This window comes from Ovis canadensis, chromosome 18 (genome assembly GCF_042477335.2).
Source record: "Ovis canadensis isolate MfBH-ARS-UI-01 breed Bighorn chromosome 18, ARS-UI_OviCan_v2, whole genome shotgun sequence".
Taxonomy (NCBI): Eukaryota; Metazoa; Chordata; class Mammalia; order Artiodactyla; family Bovidae; genus Ovis; species Ovis canadensis.
This window is the reverse complement of record NC_091262.1, coordinates 19746120-19761068: the sequence shown is the minus strand read 5'-3', so window position 1 is coordinate 19761068 and position 14949 is coordinate 19746120. Positions and strand designations below refer to the sequence as shown.

Sequence of the window (14949 nt, the reverse complement as noted above, 5' to 3'; positions counted from 1 at the left end):
TTACTCTGCATTTTTTGTAGGGTTCTGTGTATATGTCTCAGACCCCGTTTTTTTCAGATTGACCCCCAAGTATTTCATATTTCAAATAGTATTATATATGGTGTTCAAAGTTTTTATTAATTTCCAATTGATTATTGTAACCAATAGAAATATAATTTCCTATAACTGATCTTGTATCCTCCAAACTTAACAAGCTCACTTATTAGTTCTAGCAGGTTTGTTAAAGACTATATTGGACTTTCTACATACAGCCATGTCTTCTGGGAAAAAAGATAGTTTTACTTCTTCCTTTCAAATCTGGTTGCCTTTTATTTCTTTTTTTACTTTATTGGACTGGTTAGAAGCTCTTTATTCCTAGTTTGCTGAGAGTTTTTAAATTACAGATGCATGTTGAATTTCTCCACATCTTTTGAAGTGATTATATTGTTTTTCCTTTTTAGCCTTTTAATATAGCAAATTACATTATTTCCTTAAGATTAATACAATCTTGATTAAGTAAACTTCATTTGATCATAACGACTTTATACATTGTTACATTAAATTTGCTAAATTTATGTTTAACTTTTTCCTTCTATGTCTATGTGTGATACTAATTGCTTCTCTTTTCTTGCTATGTGTCCATTTGGTTTTGGTGTCAGGATAATGATAGCTTCAGAGAATGAATTGAGAAGTATTCCAGTCTTTCAACTACGAGTTCAGCTTCATTCATAAATGTAGGGCTGTTCAGCTTCTGTGGGCCTTGAGTGAGCTTTCCTAATTTTTGTCCTTCAAAGACTTTGTATTAGTATAAAGTTGCTTCTTACCCTTTTATTATCTGTAGAAACTGGGCAATGTCTTTCTCATATTAATATTGGTAATTTATGTCTTCTCTCTGATTAGTCTAGTTAGAGGTTTTTCGAGTTTATTAATGTTCTCAAAGTTCCAGCTTTTTTGTTTTCATTGATTTATCTCTATTACTGTTTTCTATGTTATTGATTATCTTGATGCTCTTTATTATTTCTTTTATTTACTTAGGGCTTACTTTACTGTCTTATTTCTGGTTGCTTTAGGTGAGAGCTATGGATGCAACACATCTTTCTTCTATTGATATAATGACCTTTTCTGTCAGTTTTAATATCTGTCTTGGTTGTTTCAGTCATGTGATTTTTTTTCCCTCATTGTATGTCATTTTTGGTTGGATGCCATGTAGTGTGAAATTTATGATGTTGATTGAGTGCAGAATATTTTTGATTTCACGTAACTGTTCTTAGTATATGTGCTGGGATGCATTTAAGTTAACTGGAAACAGTTTAATCTTTCAGATATTGCTATTAAGGATTTGTTGGGTGGGAATGGAATGGTGTTCAGGCTAGCACTAATTACTCACTGCTCCTGAGATAAGATTCTGCTCGGGGTCCCTTGAATTGCTGATGTTTAAGTCTACCTGATAAGAGCAGGAGCCATTTCCAGCCGTGTGGGCTTGCTGGGGCACTGTTAGCCTTAACCTTTTCACCTCCTCCTCTTTCCAGCCTCAGGTAGTTACCTTGCGTGTGCTGGTCAGCACTCATCTGAATATTCCAAGAGGGCCCTCTGCAAATCTCCAGAGCTCTCTCTCTGTACGTTACATCTCTCTCCCCTAAGGTTCTCTGTCCTGTGAACTCTTACTGTTTTGGGCACCCTGAACTCTTAGTTCCCTGTCCTCAAGTTAAGGTGCCTACCAGGCTGTGACTGAGTTAACTCTTCTCTTCAGTCAAGTCTCTGCTCAAATGTCACCTTTTCAGAAAGACTTTCTTTGATTATGTTATCTGAAATGGTATAGCTCTCACTCCCCTCTTCACTCTTGTTTTAGCATATGTGTATCTTTTAATTGTCCATCTCTCCTCAGTATAATAAGCTCAATTCTGATCTTCAGTATGTACCTAACAGAATTTCATGCTCATGTGTATCAAATAATACATACAACAATGTTCATATAGTCCAGCCTTGGAAACAGCATGTACATTTACCAGTACTACACAGCAATGAAAATGAATAAACTATAGTACACACAGTAGCATGGGTGTATCCCAGGAAGATATTGTTGACAAAAAGAGCCAGACACAGAATTTGTCATGCTGTTGAAGGCAAAGCCAAACTATACTGTTAGAATTTGAAAAAATGCTTCCTTTTGAGATACAGGTTTTGCCTAGTAGGAAGGCCAGTGTGGCCTCCTGAGGTTCTTTTTGTTGAGCTGAGTGGAAAAACTGAGTAAAATTAATTGAGTTCTAGGTCAGATACTCTCTTCTCTGTAGAACCTTCTCTAATTCCCTAGACAAAGTCAGTTCCTCCATCTTCTCTGACCCAATATTAGAATAATTATATTGTTAATTATATCATAATTATTACATTTTTCAAGGGAAGGAAGTCATTTTTTTTTCATTAATTTAAGTATCTTGACTTGTGTATAGTAAGTTCCCTGGGAATATTTTCAGATGAAATAGTGCCTAGTCACTCTAGTATCTGACTCTTTGCTGCCCCATGGACTATAGCCTGCCGGGCTCCTCTGTCCATGGGATTCTCCAGGCACGAATACTAAAGTGGGTTGCCATGCCCTCCTCCAGAGGATCTTCCTGACCCAGGGATTGAACCCACGTCTCCTATATCTCCTGCATTGGCAGGCGGGTTCTTTACCACCAGCACTACCCAGAAAGCCCATTTTCTGATGAAGGGAATGAGCAAATGTAGGAGCTTAGAGTGAACAAATAAGCCAAGGGCTTCTGTCTTCCAGTACTGTACCTTCTTCATTGCCTGTCTCTAGACGAGCAGCGAGAGAGTACCTCATATTGTGTCTGGAGAGTCAAGGTTTGTTGGCACCTGTTTGTCATTAGAGAAGAAAGGTGTTGAGGTGTTTAGGTAACCTGGTGATCTCAGACAGGAAATGGAAAGAGATTGGACTCCTGAGTTTTAGTAACCCTGTAAAGCTAAAGGAACAGTAGTGTCTCTGCCTTCTGGTTATGCGTGGCTGTAGGCAATAGTATGTGATTTGGCTTATTCAATAGACCCTGCCAAGAATATTTTCTCCACAAGTTTATGGAAGTTATCTGCTACCATTAAAAATCTGTTTACTTTGTTGGGTGTTTTCCGCACACAAAAATTCTGTTAAACCAAAGTATTATAACTTAACAGAGTTCTCTTTGTTCCTTTCAATTTTGAAAATTTCAATAAACATAAACTTAGAAAGGGTAAGAAAATGAGGATAAATGGAGCTTACTAAGCAAATTGTGTAGACCCAATGAAGGAAATTCCTTCCAAGTTTGTCCTTACTGGCAATGCCTGGACCTCAGTGAAGATTTTAGCTGAGTTCCAAATGATGAGTCTAAATTTCTGTGCCAGATTTTATTAAGGAACCCAAGATAGCATCTGTTCACTTTGAAAAGAATTTTGGCAATTCAGCAGTGTCTTAAAATTCTAAATGTATATTTTGATTAACACATTTTTATTGGCACATATAGTCATTTCCTTTTGGCTAACACTACTGTGAATGTGTGTCTTTCTGTAGCTGTGGTGCTCCCATTCAAGTTTCTGAGGTGAAGCTGCTTTCCTTTTCATCGGGGCAGCTAACCGTTTTCCTCCCTGCTGAGGTGAAGGCCATAGGGACAGAGAAGGATCATGTCCTGCCTCTGCAGGAGCTGGCCATGAGGACTCTGCATCACAGCTACCACGCTTCTCTAAAAGGTACATGGGACCTCACTTTTCTTTTTTCCCCTACTTCTTATTCAGTGAGCTTAGGGATTGTGTTTTATGCTATTTTGATGGTCGCCTTCAAAATTGTGGTAAGATGTACCCAACATAAAATTTACCACCTTTACGTGCTCAGTTCAGTGGCATTAAGTACATTTGCTCAGTTGTGCAGTGGCACATTTTTTGTAAGAGAAAAGTTTAATATTTTGTCAACACTGATCCCTTTAGCAACCCCTACAGAAACAGAGAAGCGTTCACTAGATATGGTGTTCAGTCAAAAGAACAGGTTACAGGTTATCTGTGTGGTTGAAATTGAAAGAAACTGGTTTTCAGGAGCACATATTTGGTAGAAGTGAGAAGACTGGCATTGGTACTTTCTCCCATAAAAAAAAATGTGCAAAGATCTTACCCCTAAAGCAAAGTTGGTACTTCTTCCAACATAGCAGGCTTTTGCTTTGCACCCTCCTCACATCTGAGAAATTTATATATGTAAAGGAAAATTAATTCCAGGACCCTGTGGCAGTGTTACCACAGGATGCCAACTCTTGGTTTGGAAAGTCTTTAGTAGTGTATATATGTCTTAGGTGATGTGGAGTGGACCTGAGATACTTTAAAAAAGCACTGCTGCTGCTGCTGCTAAGTCATTTCAGTCGTGTCCAACTCTGTGCGACCCCATAGATGGCAGCCCACAAGGCTCCCCTGTCCCTGGGATTCTCCAGGCAAGAACACTGGAGTGGGTTGCCATTTCCTTCTCCAGTGCATGAAAGCGAAAAGTGAAAGTGAAGTCGCTCAGTTGCGTCCAACTCTTCGCGACCCCACGGACTGCAGCCTACCAGGCTCCTCCATCCATGGGATTTTCCAGGCAAGAGTACTGGATTGGGGTGCCATTGCCTTCTCCTAAAAAAAGAAAAGAAAAAAAAAAAGCACTAGGCAATGTCAATGAGAAAATACATACAAAGACATCTAACATTAACCTCCCAGGAATGTATTGTTTTCAAAAACTGAACAGAAAACTGAAATTATTCACCTATGAACAAATTACATTTTTCAAAATGGTTATTGAAAAATCTGGACAGATACAGAAGATAGTAAGATAATTTGTATTTCCTTCCCAAAGATGATTCAGTGAATTTTAGGTGTCACCTCATCATGACTATTTCTCTCTCTCCTGGTGTTCACTGTCAGTAGCAATCCAGGGTACATTTGTGTTCAGGATTGCCCAGACGCCTAGGATATTTTGCTTTAAACATTTCTTTTGTGTGCTCAGACTAAACTAAGGAAAAAACATCCCATTTTTATTAATGACAGCTCATAGAGGGAGACAGGGAATCATTATTTTTCATTTTCTTTGATTTCTTTGTTTCCCCTTTTCATTCTTTTCAGTAAGTGTAATTTAGCTTGAAACATTCTAAATCCCCAATAGATTTAGGAGGAACTTAATGAAAGTCTGTTTCAGTCTTCAGTCACAGACCTTTTTTTATTTGGTCCTCTTTTTGAAAAAGGACCTTTTTTTATTTGGTCTTACAGAAGTTTGCAGACCCTCTCTGGGTAAACCCAACAGCCTTTTTGGTCTTTGTTCTTAAAGAATATTTGGCCTTATTCTTTCCTTGCTCCCACCTCAGGACAGCTCAGGTTGCTCTTAAAAGAATAGACTTAGGGTTTCTCTTAGTGTCTAAAGTATAAAAAAAATCTTTCATTTCCAAATAATGTTATGTTTTCATTCAGTGCCTATCAGATAACAAAACTTTCCACATACAGTACTTTTCACTAACCGAATTTACTTGTTAACAGTGAGATGTATTATAAGAAGCCTCGTTCAAGGATGTCTCATTTTTTGTTTGTGTATGATTTTTCTCTTGTGTTCCAGATCTGGACTTTCTGTCTCCAGTCTCGTTACCCAGAAGTCTCCTGGAGCTGCTGCACTGCCCCCTGGGGCACTGTCACCGGTGCAGCGAGCCCATGTTTACGATTGTCTACCCCAAGCTCTTTCCCTTGAGAGAGACGCCAATGGCAGGGCTGCACCAGGGGTAATCATGCCTAAGTGGGCACCAGGGCTTATGCCTGGGCGAGGGGTGGGAACGTGGGGAGGGGTGGAGAACACACGTAAAAAGTGCTGTCTAGTCAGAAGCTTGGAAGGGGCCTAGAGTGCTTCCTGCCATACAGCTAAATGAAACAAGTGCACATTTTCAGTATAATAAGAAAACTGGGTTTCCCTTTATTACATTTTCGGTCTTGTGAAGAATGGTTTTATTGTATATGTTGTTTAGAGTAGCTCATTCTTTGGAGAAGTGTTTTCCTGCTGTTCCCCTATTCACAATAGACTTTAGGCAGGAGTGTAAGAACGAAATATTTGTTCTATAATGGGTCCAGCCCAGCCCTTCTATTTAACTCACATCGCTCACTGGAAGTGTGTGGCTGGACATTGTGTGTGTGTTTCTGTTTTGAATTCCTAACACTTCCAAATGGCATTCTCTTGCCACTCTGTTTCTTGGCACAGTGCCTTGAATTTGCAAAGAATGTTAACTAAATGAAAAACTCCATACTGGTAGTTTAAAAAAGAATACCAGACAATTAAAAATAGGACATGAAATGAAAAATCTTCCATTAGCCCTGCCTCAGCTTATAGATTTTCTAAATTTAGGATCTTCTAAGTTCGTATTTTTCAAAGTTGAAAAAAAAAGATGCTATAATACCTCACTTATCCTCAAATGTGGTATTTTGGGTTAGTACATTTTTCAGGAAAACTTGTTACCCCTATTCAGTCCCAGAAGCGTTTCCTTTATAATCATTTTTGTAGAATGAGAGCGAGCGTGGGCAGGGTACTGCACCTCTCAGAGCCTCAGAATGGAGCTGGAACAGCCTGCTGGGCAGGGCATCTGAGGATCAGCAGACGATGAAGGCAGACGCCTGGCACATAATGGGTGCTCAGCAAATGGTAGTTACCTTTCCATCTCTCTACCCACTCCTTCCCCAAACTGCATTTGTCTTTTTTCTTACCTGAATAATCCTGTTTTGCTATACTTTCAGTTCCCGTTTCAACTTTCTGTATTTTTAGTTTCCTGCTTCTTTACCGTGCCTGCCTCCAGAAGCCCTCCTCCAAACCTTGCTAATCTCCTCCTTCTGATCAGAGCTGAAAGGATGGAGTCAGGATTTGAGTGTTAACTACATGAGTAATATTAACAAATGAAATAGGCACATCTGTAAGAAGCAGTAGGGAATATATTGATCAAGTCACCGGCCATGATTCTGACTCCTTCCCTGGGAGATCTTGGGCAAATTGACGTAACATTTCTGAGCTTCATCTTTTCATCAGTAAAATGAACTTAGTAATCGTATCTATTTAAAAGGTCATTGTGAGGATTAAATGAGATTATTTTATATAAAGAGCCCAGGATGGTACCTGGCATGTAATACATATTGAGTAACTGTGATATCTTTTGTAGCTCAAAAACTTTTAAAAATTTATTTTGTGTATATGTCTTTAGCAAATGATGTTTATATTAGTAAGATATCATTATAGGAAAATCTTAAATTCATTAAACTGTAGTAAAATCCTTCTGCATTGTTGTTGCACAGCTTCCTGTAGAGGACATTTCCTTACAAAAAATGTGAAAATGAAAACAGTGCAGTATGGCAAGGATGCTCTGTTAGCAGCTGATAAAATCCTAAATACCCATTTAAAAGCTAAATTTTCATTTCATCATGGTAATTAATTTGTGAAAATAAAGTAGATCCTTCAAATGAAGTCATTTTTGTGTTATCTTTACATAAAATTTGGGAAACTTATTCGATAAGTATTTGCATATTCTATTTACTGCTACTTGTTTCTCTGCTTCAGCCAGTATGAATATCTTATATTGCTTTAGAACATAAATATAATATTGTTAATTTAGTAAAATGAGTGTATCAAATACATAGATCATAGGCAATGCCTTTTTGTTAATCTATGCCAGAAGTGCCTATGTTTATAGCAAAAACTGAAATACCAAGGTACAAGCATGGCTTTCTGTGGTGAGTAATGCTAAGATTTGAATTTTAGAATTTGTATATTTCATTTGATCCACTGGACTTTGCTCCTTCCCATGTTGCTATGGAGATTATATTAAAAGCTTGAATTTAGTTCCTAACATAGTCTTTAAAGTACTTTCTTTTATAACTGAAAACCAAATACTTGAATTTCAATAGCTTATTGCTAAAAATAAATCAATATTTTTAATATCATAAATTCTAAAAGGTCTTAACAATATTGTTTTTAAGTTTTCTAATATATTCAGTTCAGTTTACATTCCTTGTCATAAAATAAATCAGCCAATATCTAAATTAATGTGGATATTTGGCATCATTTTAAAGGAACATATTGAATATGCTTCTAAAATACCAAGTCTCATACAAGTATTAGTTCCAACCTAAGTTTAATACAGAGTCAAGTAAAAAGAAATTGCAGTATTTTGCATAAACAGTAAATACCAAAATCTTCAAGTATCTATAGAGAGAATAATAACTAGTATGTTCATAACTTTTGATCACAGTAGGCATAGCAAGTTTTCATTTCCCCAAATTACTGTTCATTTGTTAAAATGGAGAATGTCAACTCAGAGGATTATTTATTACTAGAACATATGTCTGGCTTTTCCCACATGTGTATGAGCCTTATAAATTTTGTATTTCCCAATAGGAAATCCAGCTAGTCAAGGTTTTGCAAGGGTGTTTTATTCATTTCCTACAGATGCCTCGACAGAATACCACAGAACTGTCTGACAAAAGATCTGCTGTAGATGTTGTCTCAGAGATCTGAAGGCTAGAGATGTGAAAGGATTGGTTCCTTCTGAAGGCTGTGACAGAAGGGTCTAAACCTTGTAGATAGCCATCATCTCCCTTCTCTTCACATTGTCTTACTTCTGTGTGAGTCTGTCCTGGTGTCCAAACGTCCCTTGTTTATAAGGACACCAGTGACATTGCATTAGGGCCCTTCCTGATGACCTCATCCTAACTTACCTCATTACACCAGCAATGACCCTGTTTCCAAATAAGGTTTCTGTTTTATTCTGCTAGGGTCACCATACAAACAAACAAAATACCATAGGCTGGCTTAAACAACAGAAATTCAGTCTCACACAGAAGCTGAAGTGTGAAATCAGGGTGTATATGGTTAGGTTGTGCTGAGGGCTCTCTTCCTGGTTTGAATTTAGCCATTTTCTTGCTGCCTCGAGTGGCAGAGAATATGATCACACACATGCACACGGTCTCTGGTGTCTCATCTTATAGGGGCACTAATCCTATCACCAGGACCCCACCATTATGAACTCATCTAAGCCTAATATCTCCCAAAGCCCCATATCCAAATACCATCACACTGGAGATTAGGGCTTAACCATATGAATCAGTGGCAGGATGGGGGGACACAATTCAGTTGATAGCAGTCACATTCTGGGGTTTTAGGGATTAGGACTTTAACATGTGAATTTAGGGGGATACAATTCAACCCATAACAGTCTCCTCCAAAAATTCATGTCCTTCTCACATGCATAATAAATTCATTCCATCCCAACACTCCCCAAATGCTAACATATTCCAGCATCAACTCTTGAATTCAAAATCTAATCTTAAGTATCTAAATCAGGTATGAATAAAACTCAAGCATAACTCACCATGGGACAGAACTCCTCATCTATGAATCTGTAAAACCAGACTGGTTATCTTCTTTCAGTATACGATGGTTGGGACAGGCATAAGATAGACATTTACATTACAGAAAGGAGAAAAAGAGATCATGAGTTTCAGAAAAGTCCAAAACCTAGAAAGACAAATTCCATTAGATTTTAATACTTGAGAATAATCCTCTGGTTAGACGCTCTGTCCTTTAGACTCTCTGGTGAAGTGGCCTCACCTCCTTAGCCCTGAGTGAGGGCCCTGCTCTCTAAAACCAAGGAAGTTACCCCACCCTCTGGAATTGGAGAGGTGACCCCATCCCCAGGGTTATTCTTCCCTTTACTTGACAGCTTGTTTCCTGCCTGTGGAATCCCAGAAGTCTGACAGCATTTCTTTACCCTTTTGCATCTCTGTCCCCTCCAAGCTGTCAGCATTTCTGCTGAAATGGTTGAACAGATCACAAGTCTCACGCCTAATCTTTTAAAGGTTGTCTAGCTATACCCTTGGTGTTTTCTCCAGAACATGCTTTCTCATTTTTTGCAGGTAGCCTGGGAATTTCCCAAATCTTCAAGTTCTGATTCCTTTTTGCTGAACAGCTCCCTCAATTTATCTCCCTCCTCTCACATTTTGCTGTGAGCAGCAAAGAGAAACCAGGCCATGCCTTCAGGACTTTGCTTAGAAACCTCCTCAGCTAAATATAGGCGTACCTCATCTTTCTGTGCTTCATTTTATTGCACTTCACAGATAGTGCAGTTTTTACAAATTGAAGGTTTGTGTCAACCCTGCATCAAAAAAGCTTATTGGTTCCATTTCTCTAACGGTATTTGCTCACTTCCTATCTTTGTGTCACATTTGGTAATTCTCACTTGGAACTTTTTCATTATTTTTATACTTGTGATAGTGGGTCTGTCATCAGTGATCTTTGATGTTACTCCTACTACTCGCTGAAGGCTCGGATGATGGTTAGCATTTTTCAGCGATACTTTTAAATTAAGGTATACACATTGGTTTTTTAAAAGATAATGGTTTTGCGTACTTTTGACTACATTATAGTGTAAAAATAACTTTTATATACACTGGGAAACCAAACAATTTGTGTGACTTGCTTCATTACACCATTTGCTTTATTGTGGTGGTTTGGAACTGAACCTGCAATATATCTGAGGTATGCCTGTACCCAAGATGATCACTTACAAGTTCTGTTTTCCATTCAGCATAACACAATTCAGTTGAGTCCTCTGTGCTTTCTAACAATGATGGTCTTTCTTTCATTTTATAATAACACATTCCTCATTTTTGTCTAATACCTCCTATTTCCAGCAACATCCTGTTCACGACAATATATGTGTCGTCTAATACAGTAGAAGCTTTTTCTATAGCCTACATTTCATAGGATTTTTCCAGGCAAGAATATTGGAGTGGGTTGCCATTTCCTCCTCTAGGGGATCTTTCCACTCAGGGATTGAACCCATGTCTCCTACATCTCCTGCTTGGCAGGCAGGTTTTTTATGATGGAGCCACCTGGGAAGCCCCTCTTCTGTAGTTTTCCTCTTTCATTTGGAAGCCCTCACCTGATATTCTTTAATGTCTGTATTTCTACCAATAGTCTCCACAAGGCAAAACTCTTCTAGCCTCTACTGCTTAATTTCAAAGTCACATCTAGATTTTTAAATGTTTGTTACAGCAGCTTCCCTTACCAGTAGCTGAATTTGTATTAGTTAGCAGTCTCCAGAGAAACAGAAGGTGTATCTATATCTGTAAATAATAAATATAGGCAGAGATTGATTGCTTTTAAGGAATTGGCTCACGTGATTTGGTAGCTGGCAAGTCCAAAACCACAGGGCAGGCTGGCAGGCTGGCAATTCAGGAAAGAGTTGATGCTGCAACCTTGAGTCTGAATTTCACAGGGCAGCAGGCTAGAAACTCAGGTAGGGTTTCTATGTAGCTGTCTTCAGGAAAAGTCCTTGTGCGTCTTTGCTCTAAAACTGATCGGATGAGGCCCACCTACACTATGGAGCATTATCTGCTTTACTCAAAGTCTGCTAATTTAAATGTCAAAAGGGCTTCCCCGGTGGCTCAGATGGTAAAGAATCCACCTGCGATGCCTGGGTTCGATCCCTGGGTCAGGAAGATCCCATGGAGGAGGGCCGGGCAACCCACTCCAGTATTCTTGCCTGGAGAATCCCCATGGACAGAGGAAACTGATGGGCTACAGTCCATGGGGTCACAAAGAGTTGGACACGACTGAGCAACTAAGCTGCAGCTGCTGCTACATCTGAAAAATACCTTCACAGCAACGTCTAGACTGGTGTTTGACCAAATAACTGGGTCAAGTCAAGTTGATAAGAAAATTCACCACCATATACATTCAAAAGGTCTCAGTTAGATCACCAGAATGTTTTGAGACAGAAACTGCCCAGAATCCCAGTGTTCCTTTCCATGTCACTTGATTAAATCTGGTCCATAACAGATATTAACAGTGTATGCTTTGGTGTTGGTGTGGTGACATGTGATATCTCTGCTCTTGTACAGTAAATCCCTGGGGCTGGAATGAAAGAACTCATAAGCATTAGGGGGTCAGGAGACCCAGCTGGAAGTTGAGCTATGTTACTTAATACTGTAAGATAGGTACTATTATTAGGAGAATCATGCCTTCCATATGGTTCAACCTAATATAATCCCCATGTTATGGGGGTAGGAGGGTGTGGAACTGGGTCTCAGGAAGGTTAGAACCTGGGCCGGGACCTCACAGCACAGCTGGGATTTGATCCATTTACCGGTCTGGCTTCAAATCTGTGTTTTAGACACTATGCTATAATTATTAATAGCTACTGGATAAATCACTACTTACAAAGAAATTTTGAAATACTGCTCATAAAATGAAGATAAGCTCTAATATTCTGCACAAGATACTTCAGAAAAATATAAATGTGTATACGTGCATGTGTGTGTGTGCACTTGAAATCCCACAGGGTGTAAATCTAATTGTAAACTGGGATCACCTTGAAAGGGAAGATTGTAGGGTTATGGAGTAGTCAGGTGGGGACTTTAATTTTCAATTCTGTATACTATAGAATTATTTGAATATTCTCAGTAAGGATGTGTTTTTATAAATATACAAAATAATAATAAAAAGTAGTATATAGCTAAAGTGAAAAGAAAGTGAGAGTTGCTCAGTCGTGTCTGACTCTTTGCGACCCCATGAACAATACAGTCCACGGAATTCTCCAGGCCAGAATACTAGAGTGGGTAGCCTTTGCCTTTTCCAGGGGATCTTCCCAGCCCAGGGATCGAACCCAGGTCTCCCACATTGCAGGCAAATTCTTTACCAGCTGAGCCACAAGGGAAACCCAGTATATAGCTACAAATAAACAACCTCAGTCGTGTCCGACTCTTTGTGACCCCATGGACTGTAGCCTACCAGGCTCCTCCTTCCATGGGATTTTCCGGGTAAGAGTACTGGAGTGGGTTGCCATTTCCTTCTCCAGGGGAAATTCCCAACCCAGGGATCGAACCCAGGTCTCCCGCATTGTAGGCAGACGCTTTACCATCTGAGCCACCAGGGAAGGGACTTAAGAAAACCTTTTGCTTGAAACTTTATAAGGTTAAAAAAGAAAAGGAAAGATTCTGATAGCAATTTTTAAGTTAAAAATGTTTTTAAACAGGTTACATAAGGTAAGGTAAGGTAAAGTCGCTCAGTCGTGTCCGACTCTTTGCGACCCCATGGGCTGTAGCCTACCAGGCTCCTCTGTCCATGGGATTTTCCAGGCAATAGTACTGGAGTGGATTGCCATTTCCTTCTCCAGGGGATCTTCCCGACCCAGGGATCAAACCCGGGTCTCCCACATTGTAGACAGACGCTTAACCGTCTGAGCCACCAGGGAAGTCATGATACCCAATTTTTGTCAGCCATGGGTATATATATAAATACATATAAGTGTGTGTCTGTGTGTGTGTGTGTGTCTGTGTGTGTGGTTTAAATTGTTTGAATATGTAGGAAAAGTCTTGATGGCTCACCAAAGCACTGGTTTTCTTTGAGTAGTGTTGAATTTTTGCAACAAACTGGTGTTGCTTTAAAAGTTAAAAATGATGTTCAATTATTAAAACATTAGCTGGCCAATGGTTTCTTTTTTACTTATTTATTTATTTGCAGGGGAAACAAAATAAATTTTTTTAAGTCATACATTATCATTGAAACAAAACTAGAAAAAAAGAAGTCTGCAAAAGGAAGTGTATCAGATGGAAGTACTGCCACTGGAGATGACACCTCTTATAATATTATTTAGGTTAAAGTAGAATATCTCTTAGTTGACTTCTTAACTGAGGATCCAGATTCTTGATGCTTCCTATTCCTTTTTTTTTTAAATCAGGGTAAGAGTATTAACATGAAATCTACCTTCTTAGCAAATGTATGAGTGTACCATACAGTATTAACTGTAGGTACTGTATTATACAGCAGCTCGCTAGAACTTACTCGTCCTGCATAACTGAAACTGCACCCATTGAACACAACTCCTACTTCTCCCTCCCGTAGTCCCTGGTAATTCACCATTCTGCTTCTGAGTTGGACCATTTTAGATATCTCACGTAAGTGGAATCATGCAGTATTTGTCCTATAACAGGCTTATTTCCCCTACCATGTTATCTTCCAGGTTCATCTATGTTGTTGCAAAGAGCAGGACTTCTTTTTTAAAGCTGACTAATATGCCAGTGTGTGTGTGTGTGTGTGTGTGTGTGTGTGTCTTAGTTGTTCAGTCGTGTCCAACTCTTTGAAACCCCATGGACTGTAGCCAGGCTCCTCTGTCCATGGGGGATTCTCCAGGCAGGAATACTGGAGTGGGTTGCCATGCCCTCCTCCAGGGGATCTTCCCAATCCAGGGATTGAACCCCGGTCTCTTGCATTCCAGGCGGATTCTTGACCGTTTGAGCTACCTGGGAAGCCCTCTATTGTATGTGCATTCCATATTTTCTTTATCCATTCATCAATTGATAGACATTTAGGTTGTTTCCATGTTTTGGATATTGTGAACATGGGAGTGCAGATATTTCTTTGAGACTCTGACTTTAAATCTTCTGGATATATACTCAGAAGTGGGGTTGCTGGATATGTTCATTCTATTTTTTAATTTTTTGAGAAACTATTCCATAGCGACTGCAGCATTTTACATTCCCCCCAACATGTATAAGGATTCCAGTTTCTCTCCATCCTTGCCAACACTTACTTTTTGTCTTTTTTTTTTTTTTTTTAGAGCAGCCATCCTGACAGGCATGAGGGGATGTCTCATTGTGGTTTTGATCTGCATTTCTCTAATTTGTGATGTTGAGAGCCTTTTCATGTGCTTATTGTCTGTCTCTGTGTCTTCTTTGGGAAAATGTCTATTTTTAAATCAGATTGAGGTTTTTTTGCTGTTGAGTTATAGGAGTTCCTGATATACTTTAGATCAGTCCATGATTAAATACAGGGTTTGCAAATATTATCTCCATTCTGCAGGTTGCATTTTCCTTTTGCTGGTTGTTTACTTTGCTGCTTGGAAGCTTTTTAGTTTGATGTAGTCCCTCTTGCCTATTTCTGTTGTTTGTGCCTTTGGTGTCATAGCAAAG

The 14949-nt window shown here is 39.0% G+C and overlaps 1 protein-coding gene across 4 annotated transcripts in view; it reads left to right on the top strand.

Annotated features, from left to right (window-relative positions):
- LRRC28 (leucine rich repeat containing 28) overlaps positions 1-14949 on the top strand; it is a 201738-nt gene that overhangs the window by 159509 nt on the left and 27280 nt on the right. For 2 of the 4 annotated variants that reach the window (XM_069559246.1, XM_069559244.1), the window contains 3 exons: positions 3518-3693; positions 5567-5726; positions 6497-6634. In XM_069559246.1, the coding sequence (XP_069415347.1) occupies positions 3518-3693; positions 5567-5726; positions 6497-6596 (436 nt within the window). In that variant the 3' untranslated portion in view covers positions 6597-6634. The remainder of the gene's footprint in view (positions 1-3517; positions 3694-5566; positions 5727-6496; positions 6635-14949) is intronic. The other 2 variants (XM_069559247.1, XM_069559245.1) reach the window with 1 other exon arrangement.